Below are 14,363 nucleotides of genomic sequence, written 5' to 3'. Positions count from 1 at the left end.
CCGGCTGTATTTGCTAGAGAGTGAAACTGGGCTGAAATTTGATTAGCCACAACTTCTCAAAACATGGTTTGATGTGACTTCACTGTTTTCTCTGCCTGAGTGTGTTTCTTGGATGAGATTCACACCACACTCAGCTTCAGCAAGCGGAACAAAATCAAGGTTTGTTGGAGTAGCATTTGACAGATGAATAACAGTTAAAAAGTTATGTTACGGTTCTCTTGCAGAGATTACTTCAGGCAGAAGAGAAGATTTAACAAGTTACTTACTTGAGGGCATGGTGTATGTGTCCTCTTCATCCACTATCTCTGCATAGTCATCAGTCTCTGTAACATTAGATACATGAAAATTATTCAAAAATACATGAGAATAAAAAAAGAAACACAGGAATGCAAGTCTAACGTAACATCTATAAAAAAAAAAAACTAATAAAAAGTTCAGATCATGCACGTGTTCAGTTTTACCGTGCGTCCTCTACGGTATGCAGCCTCAGTGATAAACACAAATCCAAGTGTGCAGTAAAAGCAGAATGAACCAAAAAAAACTAAAAAAACAAAGTATGTAGTTAACTTAGTTTCCAAAAACTCCTGTGCAAAGCAGCACCCACGTAGCTCCTCTCATTCTGTCTCTGTCTCTCTTCGCACACACAAACACACACACACGTACACTTGGTGGAGAGTGTCAGCTGAGCATGTGTTGTGCATATCTGTCTGTGTGAGAGCAGCTGGCGGCAGGGAGGAAATGCACCAGAAGAGGAGTGGAGGGATAGAAAACGAGAGGAGCGGCAAAGGCAGAATGAAAAGAGAGTTCAAGGGAGAAAAAAAAAATAAAGGATCAAGAAGGAAAAAGAAAAAAGTTTGAAAAAGACACAAGATAAGAAAGAGTAAGGGAGAATAGAGAGAGGAAGGGAAAGAAGTATCCGGGTCCTGCTGTCATGTAAGCAGATGGCAGTGTTTAGCCTGAAATCTGTGCAGAATCAGACAGATAGGCAGAGAGAGGGGGGAGAGGAAAGGGCCAGCAGGAAAAAAGAAAAGGGGAAAGATGGACTGAGTCTTTCCAAACCAGATGGCAGTGTTTAAAATAAAATCAGTGTGCAGGCTCAGCTGTTGGAAACAAGAGTCAAACATCTGCTGTCCTGAATGCTACCCTCTCAGCCTTGCTAAGGATCCATTGAGCTCTGTGGGAACGTGGCCCTAAATTTATCTGAAATCCTTTTCTGAAGCCTGTGGCTAATTTTTCTCACAGACGTTTCTGCCAGCAAGAAAATCAACAGAGTAAGATGAAAAATTAACTACTGACTAGCTGTTCCTAAAGCGGGATAACAAAATGTGGGGTGGAAGCAAAGGCCTATTGAAAGTGCTGAATGCTCAAATAAAAGTCTGCATTATGGGGATACATATAGTTTCTCTTTTGCCATGAGTTAAAGCTTCAATGAGGAAACTTTTGGCTTGCTACATTTTTGGCGCCCCCTGTGGACAAAGTGATCCCTCTTCTTTATGTGTTATTTAGTCCGGTATATATCACATCTTTTAAATTTTTGCAGTGAAAATGTCAACAAAGGCTGTTTCTGAAGCAAGCTGCAAGTCACATCACCTAACTCCTACCTGTCAGCAGAGGTTTCAAGCATTCAAAATTACTCAGTAGAATTAATCAGTCTTTTTGCTTATGGTCTTGTATTCCTATGTACGTCATTGAGATACATTTGTATTCGTTTCAGTCTGTTTCATAATAAGCTAAAAACTCCTCACCGCAGTTTTAATTGGTACAACTGACACCACTCTCATGTGTAGTTTTTCTCAATTGTTTACACACAAATACTGGTACTTGAGACACAATGACCACAACATGTAACCCATACACCAACCCCCTGAACCAATTCTGCTAAACTACAAGCACAATTCCTGCTTTACACTCAAATTTCAGTTCTAAAACACACTTTTTTCAAAACACTACACACAAGTCTCTGCATTTGGCACAATTTTCATGAAGAAAATCTCTTTTTTTTCACAAAGAACACACTGTCATTCAAAATCCAAAGTTAATTGCCCTACTATGAACACTGACTCATCACATGGGGAAACACCTGTCACACAGTTTTACAATTAGCAATCAGAGCTATATTTCAGTCCGCTGCTTGGCCAGGGAAAACATTGTTTGTTATCTGGATGAGGTGCTGTGGCCAGACCGAAACAGAAGAGAGGATGCAGCATAGTTTTTAAAACATTTTTTTTGACTGTAACTGTATACAGTCAATTCTTCTGTTGTCTGTAATAAGTGTAAAACTGAACAAAAAAAGGCCTAAGTCATTATGATGAATGGAGAAGAAGTGTTTTCCATTCATCATCGTGTTTTCATTGAGCACATCAGTGTTCAACTGGTTCTTATAAATGTCTATTCAAATGGTGGTTTGTGTGTGATTTGAAAACAAAATACCATTTTGAGAAGAAATAACATTGCGTGTGTATTTTTTGATTTGTGTGTAGAGTTCTGAGAGTATGAGGCATGCTTTCAGAAAATGTGTGTAAACAATCGAGAAAAACTGTAATGTGTCGAGGAAGCCAGCACAGCTTTGTATAAAGACTGGATGCTGGGGGACTAATTCTCATATTAACACCTCTGAAGCTCTCTAAACGTGCTTTAGCTTATTAATATTACTCCAACTAAACCGGAGACTGATTCGCACCAACATCCAGTTTTATGCTAAGTTAGGCTAAGCAGCTGATGGCTCCAAGTACACAAAAGATACAAGATTGGAATCAATCTTTTATTCTAACTATATCTAAGAAATACAGCAAAATGTATGCAAGTGTGAAAAGGAATCAATTTCAATACAAAAGCTGACAGCAAAAGATGTTTCAAAAGTTTAGACCTCTAATCAAACAGGCATCACTGTTGCTAAACCACTGCTGTTCATAATTTATGTTCCTCCTGAGAAAAAAGAAAGGACTTTATAGCATGTCTCAAAATATCGCCATGTGAGCTGGAATAAAAGCTGCAGCTCCGCTTACCGCCATGCAGCTACTATACCGTCTTTTATTGGATGAGCTGTTAAAAAAATCAACACTGCACTTCAGCAAACAGTGCTGCACCAGGCAATGTGTATTACAAAAAACAAATTCAAGCTTCTTTTCTTGCATTTTTTTTAAAAGGCTTACTTGAAGTTTCCAGTTATGTACTAAATGATTACTGAATCACATTTTTGTCTGTTAAACTGTAAGGCTTATTGTTTGCATTGCTTTACATTTGCGGTTGTCAAGAACTGTCGTTTCTAAATCTAACCGGTCAGACTTTGTCTCTTTTTGCTTTCAGAGCAGGGATAGTGTGTTTGTGTGTGTGTGTGTGTGTGTGTGTGTGTGTCTGTGTGTGTGTGTGTGTGTGTTTCTGAGAGAGAGATCTAGTTAGCCCATTATAGCAAGGAATGCATCGCTCTTGGATCCAGCAAACCTCTCCCTGCTCAATTCAGTGTGTGCATGAGTATAAGTACACGTCTGCAAGATTTTGTGTGTGTGTGTGTGTGTGTGTGTGTGTGTGTGTGTGTGTGTGTGTGTGTGTGTGTGTGTAGAGAGAGAGAGAGAGAGAGAGAGAGAGAGAGAGAGAGAGAGAGAGAGAAAGAGAGAGAGAGAGAGCGAGAGAGAGCGAGAGAGAGAGAGAAAGAGAGAGAGAGAGAGAGCGAGAGAGAGCGAGAGAGAGAGAGAGAGAGAGAGAGAGAGAAAGGTCTGGAGAAGTTCCCTTAAAGAGGAATACCACTTCATTTTCAAAGTCGGCTCTTGTGGTAAAGAGCAGACATATTTCAAATTTTGAGGTATATCCACTTTGAAAAAAACACAAACAGACACATAAACATCTTCAAACCAAAAACAACAATGAAATAGCAAACCTCTGTAACTTCTAACAGATCAAACTCATTAAATCTACAAGAGATTTATGCATGTTCTCAGTCCACGACACAAAGCAAAGAAACGCTTTATGTGTGCTATAGTACACACACACAGACACACACACACACACACACACACACACACACACACACACACAAGCACAGCATGTCATTTTACAGACATAGGAAAGCATGCATAAACATCCACCCACACATCAACACATGCAACCCTTTCCCAGGAGGCTGCACTGTGTTGGTGAGGAAGGACTACGAAGACAGAACAGAGAGATTTATAAACACAGCATCAACTTTACCATCCCCGCTAAGATCCTCTGCAGGGTCCAGGAGAGCATGCAGGAAATGGGACGGCAGAGGAGGAGAATGGAGAGAGAGAAAGTAGTGAAGAGTGGAGGAGAAAAGCAAGAGTGAGGCAGAGCGGAGAGCAGAGGGAGAGAGAAGAGAGTGGTTAGAGCATGAAAAGCCTTGAAACAACATGAGTGATGTTGCACGATCTGCAAAGCCAAACAGTTAGCGAGCAGTTAGTTCAGATCCCAAAATATCTTCAGAGAAAGGGCTGAGTTAACAACTTTTCCAACGCAGACACATGAAGTAATGCAACAAACAGCTGGCGATGATTCAACTTCAGTATTGTTTGATGATGTATGATGTTTGTATCAAGCTGTAAATATTTGTGAGTTAGAAAGTCAATGTTAACACACTGGGGATGCAGAGAAGTTCAAAGTGTGAGTTCCAGAGCTGTAATGTCAACAGTGAGCACACTCAGATCTTCAACACTGCTTGAACAAGGTTTCCCATATATCTAGGAGAAGATATTTATTTTGTGTACATTTATATGATAGGAAGTGGAACCATACAGCAATACCATTTAGATTGAATCACGCTTTTTTTTTTTTAACTTGCAACACAGGCTGCCACACGGCAAGCTTAGCAAAGCATCAGGACTAGCAGCTAGGTCAATAAGCTTACATTTGCTGCTATTGTCTAAATCATCCACTGTAGAGAGCATGGACGTATAGTTTTAGTATTGTCACCCATTGGTTTCTTAAGTGGAGAAATGGTGGTCGCCATATTGGAAATGCTGACTAAATCTAGTTATTGGTTGACCTAGCAAGAGGCAAAGAGGAGGAGTTGAGAGGGGCCTTAAGCCTCCCCGCTAACAGCTACTGTGTGCCTGCCTGTCAGTCAAGTCAGCTCAGCAGTGCCCTTGATTATGCAAAACTCATAACCTTAACAGCTTAAAAGAATCAACCTTTTAAATAGTGTGGAAAAAAAAGATAACCAAAAAAAAAAAAAAAAAACGTTTTTTGTACCGGGCTGTAAACATGTTAATTTTTGCTGCATAGATGGGCTTTTTAGAATGGGTGTGTATGTGGCATCCAGGGCTTTTGCAGCCAGTCTCTAGTGGATGCCTATGGAACTGCAGTTTTTAGCACTTCCACATTGGCTCTATTTCTCAAGACCTGAGGTTGCTGCTTGGTCTGAATTTATTAGCATGCTTGCTAAGCTAAGCTATACTAGTACTCTTCTGGGCAAGAGTTGTGTCACATCTTTTATATTTCTTAGTAGAAAGCAAAAATTGCAATTTTTGGCCTATTTTAGCTCTACTTCAAAACCTCATAACAATGAAGAGACTTGACTGATTGCACTGTGCTCTACTTGCAATCTGCATGTATACCTCTGTTGTTGTTTTTTTTGACAGCATTATGAGCATCTTATTTTTGAGAGAGTGAACTGAGGCTTGTAACCCCCTTTTTTAAAATACTACCTCTACAAACATCTTTATGACAGTGAAAGTAATGGTAGGTTTTTACAGTGGTAGAAGCAACTAACATTGGAAATGTCAGAAAACCATTCATTCATTCAGTTGGACTGTTTTTTTCCTGGCTACCGAACAACATCCATGCGCTTGTAATGATCGGCTGCTTTGTAAGGGCCGTTTATGACTGTGGTTGAATCCAGATTTTTTATAAATAAGAAAGATTTTGATGATTTGACCACCCCGCCACGACTAAGCCTCAAGTCCCTATAATTAAATAATATGTAAACTAAAAATAACTATCAAAGGATACTAAATTGTGAACTCAACAGCAAGGTATGTGCCTTACAATGATTTGAGCAAAACATTGTTTCTTAATGTATGTGCCAGGCAAGCATTCATAAGTCTCCAGTTTAACAGAGATATCTCTTAGGAAACAAAAAACACTATTCAACATATTTTCATTCTTTCCTTAGTATAAAAATATTATTTGCTGTGTTAGAGGCAAAAAAAACTCATGCAGTGGTAGTGTTTTAATCATGTGTAGGAGAGGGCGTCTTTTAAGGTGAGATACATTGTGATGCAGCAGATAAAAGCCATTAAAACCATAATCTGCAATGTGGTAGCATTTTTGATTAAAAGCATTTTAACGCTTTTTTGGTCTAATTGAGAAAGACTGAAAATTTTTGTTACAATTTTCGTACTGCAACACTTTTTAACAGAAAGTTACAGAAACTTAAGTTTGACCAATAAAACAGGCATTTTATTCCACCACATCACAATGCTGTGGGCGCGCTCTCCCACTAATTGTCCAATGAGTGCCAAGGATACCATTTGGCGGCGAATCTGAACAGAAGACAAAGGGGAGGAGGAAACGCCGCGCCTTGGTTGGCTTAGGAGGCACCGATGTCACAAGGTCTGCAGCCAATCAGGCGGGAAAGAAGACCAGAGTGCAGCAACAAAAAGAGAGTGAATGGATGTGAGTGCAGTGGGTGGAAGACATGAGGAGGACAGACAGGGAGAGGAGGAAGTAAACAAAAGAAGGGAGGACCTGAGGGTGAGGCAGACCCAACTGAGAGGAAAACAAAGAAGGGAAAATGAAAGAGAGGAAAAACAGGTGTTTGAGGAAATGGACAGTAATTTAAGCCAGGGAAGCTTTCAGACTTTATCATCTTACGCCTGAAACACTCAATTTGCAAGTGAGTCATTCTTTCTTACCTGAGACAGAGATGGCTCTTACTCCACTCCTGACTGCCTCCAACTTCTTCTCATTATTGGACACCCTGGAGGAAAAAAAGAACCACAAAAACACAATCAAACAACAGTGACTCTTTACACGACAAAACACACTTTGATTTGAATCCAAGCCTCTTTGACTACATGCCAGTCATTCTTTAAGTCCATGAAAGAGGAGGCTGTTTAAACTGCCTCTGTAAACTAACTCTTGCTGTTTCAGTTACCTCCCTGAGTTTGCTGCGGTCTCTATGTCTGTTTCATTTGGACTCTGTGACGATCTTTGTATCAAAAACCACACCAAACCAGCAGAGAGAAAAGGAGTGAAACTTAAAGAGTTAGAGACCAAGAGAAAGAGGAGGAGACTACAGAAGTGTTTGAAAAACCCTAAGTGGAAAATATTTGGCTTCTAAACGTATCTCCTTATTTGACCACAGACACAGAGAGAGAGGGGAGAAAAGAAAGCAACAGAAGTTTGAGTTAGCACAAAGTCTCTGTTTGAATTAGACGGAGTGAAATGTGAACACTCAGCGCTCAGGCCTCTGCAGTCAGAGATAAACAAAAGTGAATGGACATATGTTTTAAGGAAAATGTTTGGGTAGTTTTTTCACTTTTGAGGGATAAAGTGCAGCAAGAATTATAGGTCAGAAGTTCAAAACTTCTTTAAACTGTTTAGTTTTTTTGAGTTTGACGTCATTTAAATTCGGACCCATAACACAAGTATTCAATTTTCATTTTAGCTTAATCATTCAATCGTTATTTATTTTATGTGTATTAAATGTCAGAAAACAGTCCAAATTGGCCATGAAGACTCTCAAAGACCAACACAGTGTTATAATTCTAAAGGTATTCACTTTATGATGGTATGAAATGAAAAAAAAACCCATCAAATATTAAAGCTGGAACAATTCTATACAATTTTTAACATACATCACCATAACTGTTGTGGTGACAAACAGATAATTGAGCTGCTTGTTTCAGTACTAAATGTCTTCCGAAACTTTCAGAAAATAAAAAAGGAAGCAGAATATCCGTCATAATTTAAGCCGAAATAACAAATGTTGAAACTATAATCAGTGCATACTGAACCACACAGTTAAATCTTTGTCATTAGCTCTTTTGTGAACTAGATAAGTGAACAGAGTCCAAAGCAGAGCACCTGTGTTAAAAAGGCGTTCACTACACTATTTGTTAGAAACACATCAGATTATCACACGCTGCTAATGCTGTTATGCTACAGCCAGCTTTCCAGTGAAATTTTCTACATTTGATGAAGCTTCTGTTCAGGATGAGAACACTTTATTAATACTTACATTAAATTCATCATATAAAAATTACCAATACACAATCAGGAAGCTAATACAAATGAATGTGAAAAAGCTTGAGCAGAGACACAAGCTTCTTAAGTGTTCAGCTGGACATGTTATAAACTCACTACGTGGAACAGGATAAGAGGATCAGTGGTGTTCTTACAGTATGTAATAAAATCTTAGATAGAATTGTGACAAGAACAGACCCTCAGCAGAGTATAAACTGACACTGCCCTTACTGTCTCCTTCATATATTTACTGCTATGACTGTTTCTGTTCTAACTTATCATGCAATACACTGTAGTGTATTTGTTTTTATGGGAATTATAGAGTAAAGAATCTTCCAGGTATTGACAAGAAGTAGAGCTGAACACACCTCACCATGAACAAACAATGTAATGTCATTAATAGGCATGTCTGTATAAAAAATAGAATGGTCCATAAATCATTTGTTATTAACCTTTAAGAGTCCTTTCATGTTTTAGAGATTCAGAATTGTCTACCAGCCTTTAAATGAATCCCTGCACACAGCCAACATACACGCTGTAGATGATGCATACAAGAAATATCACAGACCTGCTAACTAACAGTTAAGTAATGAGCCAGTCAATAAACTCTCTAAAAGTTGATTTCACTTTAAGAGCGAGACAAGAACTTACTTTGGGATGGAAGGAAGTGCTCTCTCTCCCTCTAGCGGACAGAAATATACATTATCAGGATTGCAATGAGCAAAGTGAAGCATAATAAATATGAAAGACCGCCAACAGGATTACATATCATTCCATGGAAAACGTGGCTTTATAAACAGTAGAGTAAATACAGCTTAAGTCTGTCTGCTTAGAAAATACATGCCATAGAAGACATGCTTTTAAATTATAACTAGCAAGGTTCTCATTTTATATTGACTTTTTATGAGATAGCAAGCCAGTTACAGAAACAACATCAATAGACATAATAATTTAGCAACACTAATTGTTCAAGTGTCCCAAATTATTGATAGCTTGTAAAAAAACATCATTGTAATACTTTAGAGAACATTTTAAACTCTATTAAGTTATTAGCTTAGGTTTAGGGATAGCAAACAATCAAATTGTGGACTTATTTAAATTATTTAAGTAAAAAATACTCAGCTGTGCTCTTTAGTAGCACCATAAAATGCTGGGCCAGAGGCTAGATATCAGGTGTCATACCTTTCTGTGCTCTCATGATGAATGACTGAGTTTCATTGGAGAAGAGTCGACAATAGCCGTCAATCAAGTCAGCCAAGTTCTCCGCCATGTTGAGTGATGCTGTCGTAACAGTGAGAGGCTACACACAGACACACAAACACAAGTACACATAAGGGCAGGCCGGTTACAAAGAGTCATTATGTCTAAAGACACACAGTGATATATTCTTTCACATAACTCTACAGTGGGGGCTTCCAGCTGCTGCTGATGTCAGGAGAGAACTCCTCTCTCTTACAGTATTACTGTGTGTATACGTTTGTGTGTAAATCCGAACCAATGAAGCCACTTTAACAGAGAGACGCCACTCACACAGCAGCGTGTGTTACAAAACCATTATGTGAAATATACATGGAAAGCCGTTAATTAATCTCAGGCAACACTAGCTCACTCCAACACAGAGGGCCATGAATCGAGCTATGCACCATGATGGACACAGCTTATGGTGGCTCTCCAGAATTTACTTGGTGTCAAATGAAACATCGTGACTGGATGCAGAGTGAAAAGGAAGAGCCTTTAGATTCACAATCAGATGCTTGAGCAGAGCTAAATTCATTGCTAATCATTACTACTATTTTGAGTCAGGAAGGAAAACCCTGCGCACCATCAAGATAGATATTTTTAAAGAAGGAATGATAGATGTTGTATCAGAATAATAGAAAAGACTACAATAGAAATTGAACTACGTTTAGATGGAAATTAGGTGGATAAAAGGTCAGAGGTAATCATTTTAAGGTGGTACAAGTTATTGATGTTTTATCAGGTAATGCTTGGGTATGAACTTGAAGAGCTGGTTTCTATAACCGGACAGAGACAGAAACAGAGACAGAGATAGAGATAGAGATAGAGATAGAGATAGAGATAGAGATAGAGATTTCATTGTGTTTTAATTCTTCTGTAAAGTAGCCTTGAGTGTTAAGAAAGGGACTTTTAAATAAAATGTATTATTATTATCATTATCATTATCATCATTATTATTATTATTATTATTATTATGATAGAGATAGAGATAGAGATTTTATTGTGTTTTAATTCTTCTGTAAAGTAGCCTTGAGTGTTAAGAAAGGGACTTTTAAATAAAATGTATTATTATTATCATTATCATTATCATCATCATTATTATTATTATTATTATTATTATTATTATGATAGAGATAGAGATAGAGATAGAGATAGAGATAGAGATAGATAGATAGATAGATAGAGACACAGTACCTCAGCGGCTCCAGCCACATTGAGCTGTAGCATCCCTTTCCTGTCCTTCTCCTCCATCGCTGAGTACTGGATGGACTGAACTTGGTTAAAGTTGGCTAGATGGGTGGGCTGAGGACAGAAAGAGAGGAAAACAAATCATCTGAAATGTGCTGTGTTTCTTTGATTCATCATTTATAATCAAATTTTCAACTTATCTATGTGGCCGTGTGAGAGCATGTATGTTTTGCTTCAAGAAAAATGCAAAACTCACTGTGGATCCCTTGTCAGTGAGGTAGCTAATCCCCTCCTCTGGGCCGATAGCTAACTCCACCTGAATCACCCAGCTGGACTGTAGGAGAGAAGACAGGGGTACGAATGAACACAGGAAGATAGCAGGACCAAATAAGGCAACACAGAAAAGAGTAAGTGAAATACAGCAAGATCAGGATTTATAGAAAAAAAAAGTGGAAATAACCTATCATTGGTAACTCATGGCTTTAATCATACAACTTATGATACACCCTGCAACACAGCATCACATCTTGCAACACCTGCTGCCACCAAAAGGGGTCAACCTAACACAACTAACAAGAGCTCCCAGAGTGCACCAGGACACAGCAGAGAGCGGGTAAGACACATACCCCCAGGGCACATTTGAAGCACTCCTTGTCGTAGCGGTAGATGGGTGCAAGAATTTCCAAAAACTTGAGGGTGCACTGCTCGTCGTTCAGATTGGCTACCTGCTTAAATGTCTGCTGAATCAACTTTCGGAGGGTTTTGGCCTAGAAAGAGAAAAGGACCAGGAGTGAAAAAAGGGACAATTGCAATACAAAAACTTCCTTTTGCATATTTTTTATCCAGACGGTAGAGAAATGTAACTGATAGCAGGGAGTAGAGAAGTGATGCACATGTGGGATAAAGGAGTATATGCATGTGTGGCTGCAAACTGACATAAAGAGATGAATACATTGATTGATTAACTGCGGTTCCAATCAAATTGACCCTGATGCTTCATTCCAGGGGCCCTTTGGGATCAGATCAATAACCTGACAATGACATATTGATAGTTAACACTCAATTACACATCAAAGACTGCACATTCAGCTGCAGTTAAGCTTAGATGCCACTGTCCGTAATGTATTTGGGTTTACAGCGTGTCAGTTATAGTCTCCCTGCTGGCACCACAATCACACTTTTCAGACCTAATGTTTTTAGGTCTGTTATGTCACTGGAGAGTTGGCAGATGGGGATCTGAAAGAAAGAAAATCCATCTGGGGAACATTGTTCTTATGTCCACAATCCCTCCTTATTCTTCATCACTCAAGTTACAAAGATATGCAACATACATTCACACACATATAATGTATTATATAATCCTCTTCATCTGATGTACATACAAGACTTGGATTAAGAGGAATTCGACCCTAACAAAAATGACCTTTTTAACCCTTCACATGCAGCTGACATCTGCTGCATTAAAGATGTTCAAATGTATACAGATAACACAACTACATATAATAATAATAATACAAATGCACACCCAAAGCATATATTCAATATGGACAATCCCAGTCTATAAATAGCTCTTCATATATAGATTAAGATTAAGATTTAAGGAGATTTAGTTTACTACGGACCGGGTTTTAAAACGTGTGGATTTACATAAGACATTAAGGTCAATCTACATAAAATGGATGAAAGTTTTACAATCTGAGTTTCAAACCAGAGCATTCGACCTGCATTGTTTTACTGACTTTATTTGAACATGTTGCATTGACCAATCACGGCCAGTTGTGACAAATGAAGCCCTACACTAAATGTAAGATGACGTACATTCGTTACATTCATTGGGGCAGAAGCAGTCCATAATTTAAGATTAAGTATGTTTGTTTCTATTATCAATTTTATTTAGCCACAGTTGTTTTCTATGTTTCATTTTATTATTCACTAGTGAAGAAAAAAAAGAATACCCACCCTTTATTTCAGCATTACAGAACGCTTTCACACACAAACATCTACAATCTGCAATGTTCCTGTGTCCTGATATATGCATCTGTGTGTCATGTCAACATATGTCATTATGTACATGTGATTACAGGAAAATGTGTATGCTCTTGTGTGTGTGTGTGTGTGTGTGTACTTTCTGCTTTTGATAGGATCAGTGTTTTAATTCCATGAATTCCAGGATGGACACTCTTAGATAAGCCACACACACATACGCACACACACACACACACACAGAGAGAGAGAGAGAGAGAGAGAGAGAGAGAGAGAGAGAGAGAGAGGAGAGAGAGAGAGAGAGAGAGAGAGAGAGATGAGAGAGAGAGAGAGAGAGAGAGAGAGAGAGAGAGAGAGGAAAGACTCACATGGGGATATTGTCCATCCACCCTTCCTGAGAGGAAGTGCTGAGAGTGGTTATCACCCTCCCCATCACTATGTTGACTGTTGCTGTAGTGACAGAGCTGACCACTTATGTAACTCTATCACTCTCTATTTAAAGTTTTTCAATTATTTAGTACTGATCAAAACACCAACAAGTTACGACCTTACCAGTTCTCCAGTAAATCAGAAATTACAAACCTTCTTTTACACTAGATAAAAAGTAATGATATATTTTATTCTGTGTTGTGCGTAAATTGTAACACTTACGTCGTTATCATTAAAGCTGCAGAAAATCTCTGCTCTTTGATTCATAATTCACTAGTTGACGCTCATGAATCAAAGTGGTACTGTACTTAAAACACCCTGGATCCTCTGTTACACGCAGTTCATTTAAAAAAAGTGCATAACCAATCTAAGACTTTTAAACAAATGTTTCTGATTTAAATAGTTCAAAATTAAAGAATGATATACATCGAGACTCTTTTGATCTTTATCCAAAAAGATTTCAAAAAGACGTTACATACTGAGACAAGAAAGTGATCGCCCCAGCATTCACTGAATATTTGAATAACATTTCATTGATAATTGTGCTTTCAGAAGGTCAAAGTAAGATTCGTTAGAAAAATTACTAAATGTGGGATACATTTTTTTCTTCAAGTTGCAAAATCGAATGGCCAATGTTTTTCGCAGAGGTCCTCGTCCACATAAAATTAAAAGTAAATCAGTACGTTTTCAATCTGATGAGAAGAAAACAGACTCCTCAGCGCAGCTCAAGCTGCTTTGGTCCAACTTTGATCTTCTGAGTCACCAAAGGTCAGTGTTTGTAAACCTGCTGTCCAGCCTGTCAATACAAATGAACACACTCCGGTCTTTATTACGCTTTCAACACAGCACACATCCGTCACTGTTTACTACCACGGCCATCTGCTCTGGGGTTGTAAGGTGTGTGTGTGTGTGTGTAAGTAGAGTCCATTGAGGGAGAATAATCCCATTAAATGACTACCATTCTCTGTCACCGGAGCGGACGGCAGTAACCTAAATGACAGCTGCGGTCTCTCTCTCACTCTCTAACGCACAACTATGCATGTTTGTATGTTAGAGCAGATGTGTCACTGTCATTTGTTTAACATTAGCATAATTTCTGTAACTGCTTATATATGACATGATTACACATAAACAAAAACTCAAAGGCAGACATAACCATATGAGCAGGACTGGAGATATTGGTTGTATTAAGAGAAGAAATCTATTGATCACATCTATTCTCTACACCTTAAATCTTTCCATTTAGTTCTTACATTTGTTTCTGCATAAGACAAGTTGCTGTTCAGATTAAACTAATAATCAATTAAACTGTTCTGACATTA

The 14,363-nt window shown here is 38.4% G+C and overlaps 1 protein-coding gene across 10 annotated transcripts in view; it reads right to left on the bottom strand.

Moving 5' to 3' along the window:
- LOC117827883 (focal adhesion kinase 1-like) overlaps positions 1-14,363 on the bottom strand; it is a 69,982-nt gene that overhangs the window by 17,863 nt on the left and 37,756 nt on the right. For 6 of the 10 annotated variants that reach the window (XM_034704723.1, XM_034704726.1, XM_034704724.1 and 3 more), the window contains 8 exons: positions 11,256-11,396; positions 10,886-10,963; positions 10,636-10,743; positions 9,385-9,502; positions 8,854-8,884; positions 6,870-6,934; positions 4,189-4,206; positions 267-323 (listed from right to left, as the gene is read on the bottom strand). In XM_034704723.1, coding sequence (XP_034560614.1) covers positions 267-323; positions 4,189-4,206; positions 6,870-6,934; positions 8,854-8,884; positions 9,385-9,502; positions 10,636-10,743; positions 10,886-10,963; positions 11,256-11,396 — 616 coding nt within the window. The remainder of the gene's footprint in view (positions 1-266; positions 324-4,188; positions 4,207-6,869; positions 6,935-8,853; positions 8,885-9,384; positions 9,503-10,635; positions 10,744-10,885; positions 10,964-11,255; positions 11,397-14,363) is intronic. The other 4 variants (XM_034704725.1, XM_034704727.1, XM_034704731.1 and 1 more) reach the window with 1 other exon arrangement.

This window comes from Notolabrus celidotus, chromosome 16 (genome assembly GCF_009762535.1).
Source record: "Notolabrus celidotus isolate fNotCel1 chromosome 16, fNotCel1.pri, whole genome shotgun sequence".
Taxonomy (NCBI): domain Eukaryota; kingdom Metazoa; phylum Chordata; class Actinopteri; order Labriformes; family Labridae; genus Notolabrus; species Notolabrus celidotus.
The sequence above is the reverse complement of the archived record's forward strand: the minus strand, read 5'-3'. Positions and strand labels throughout refer to the sequence as shown.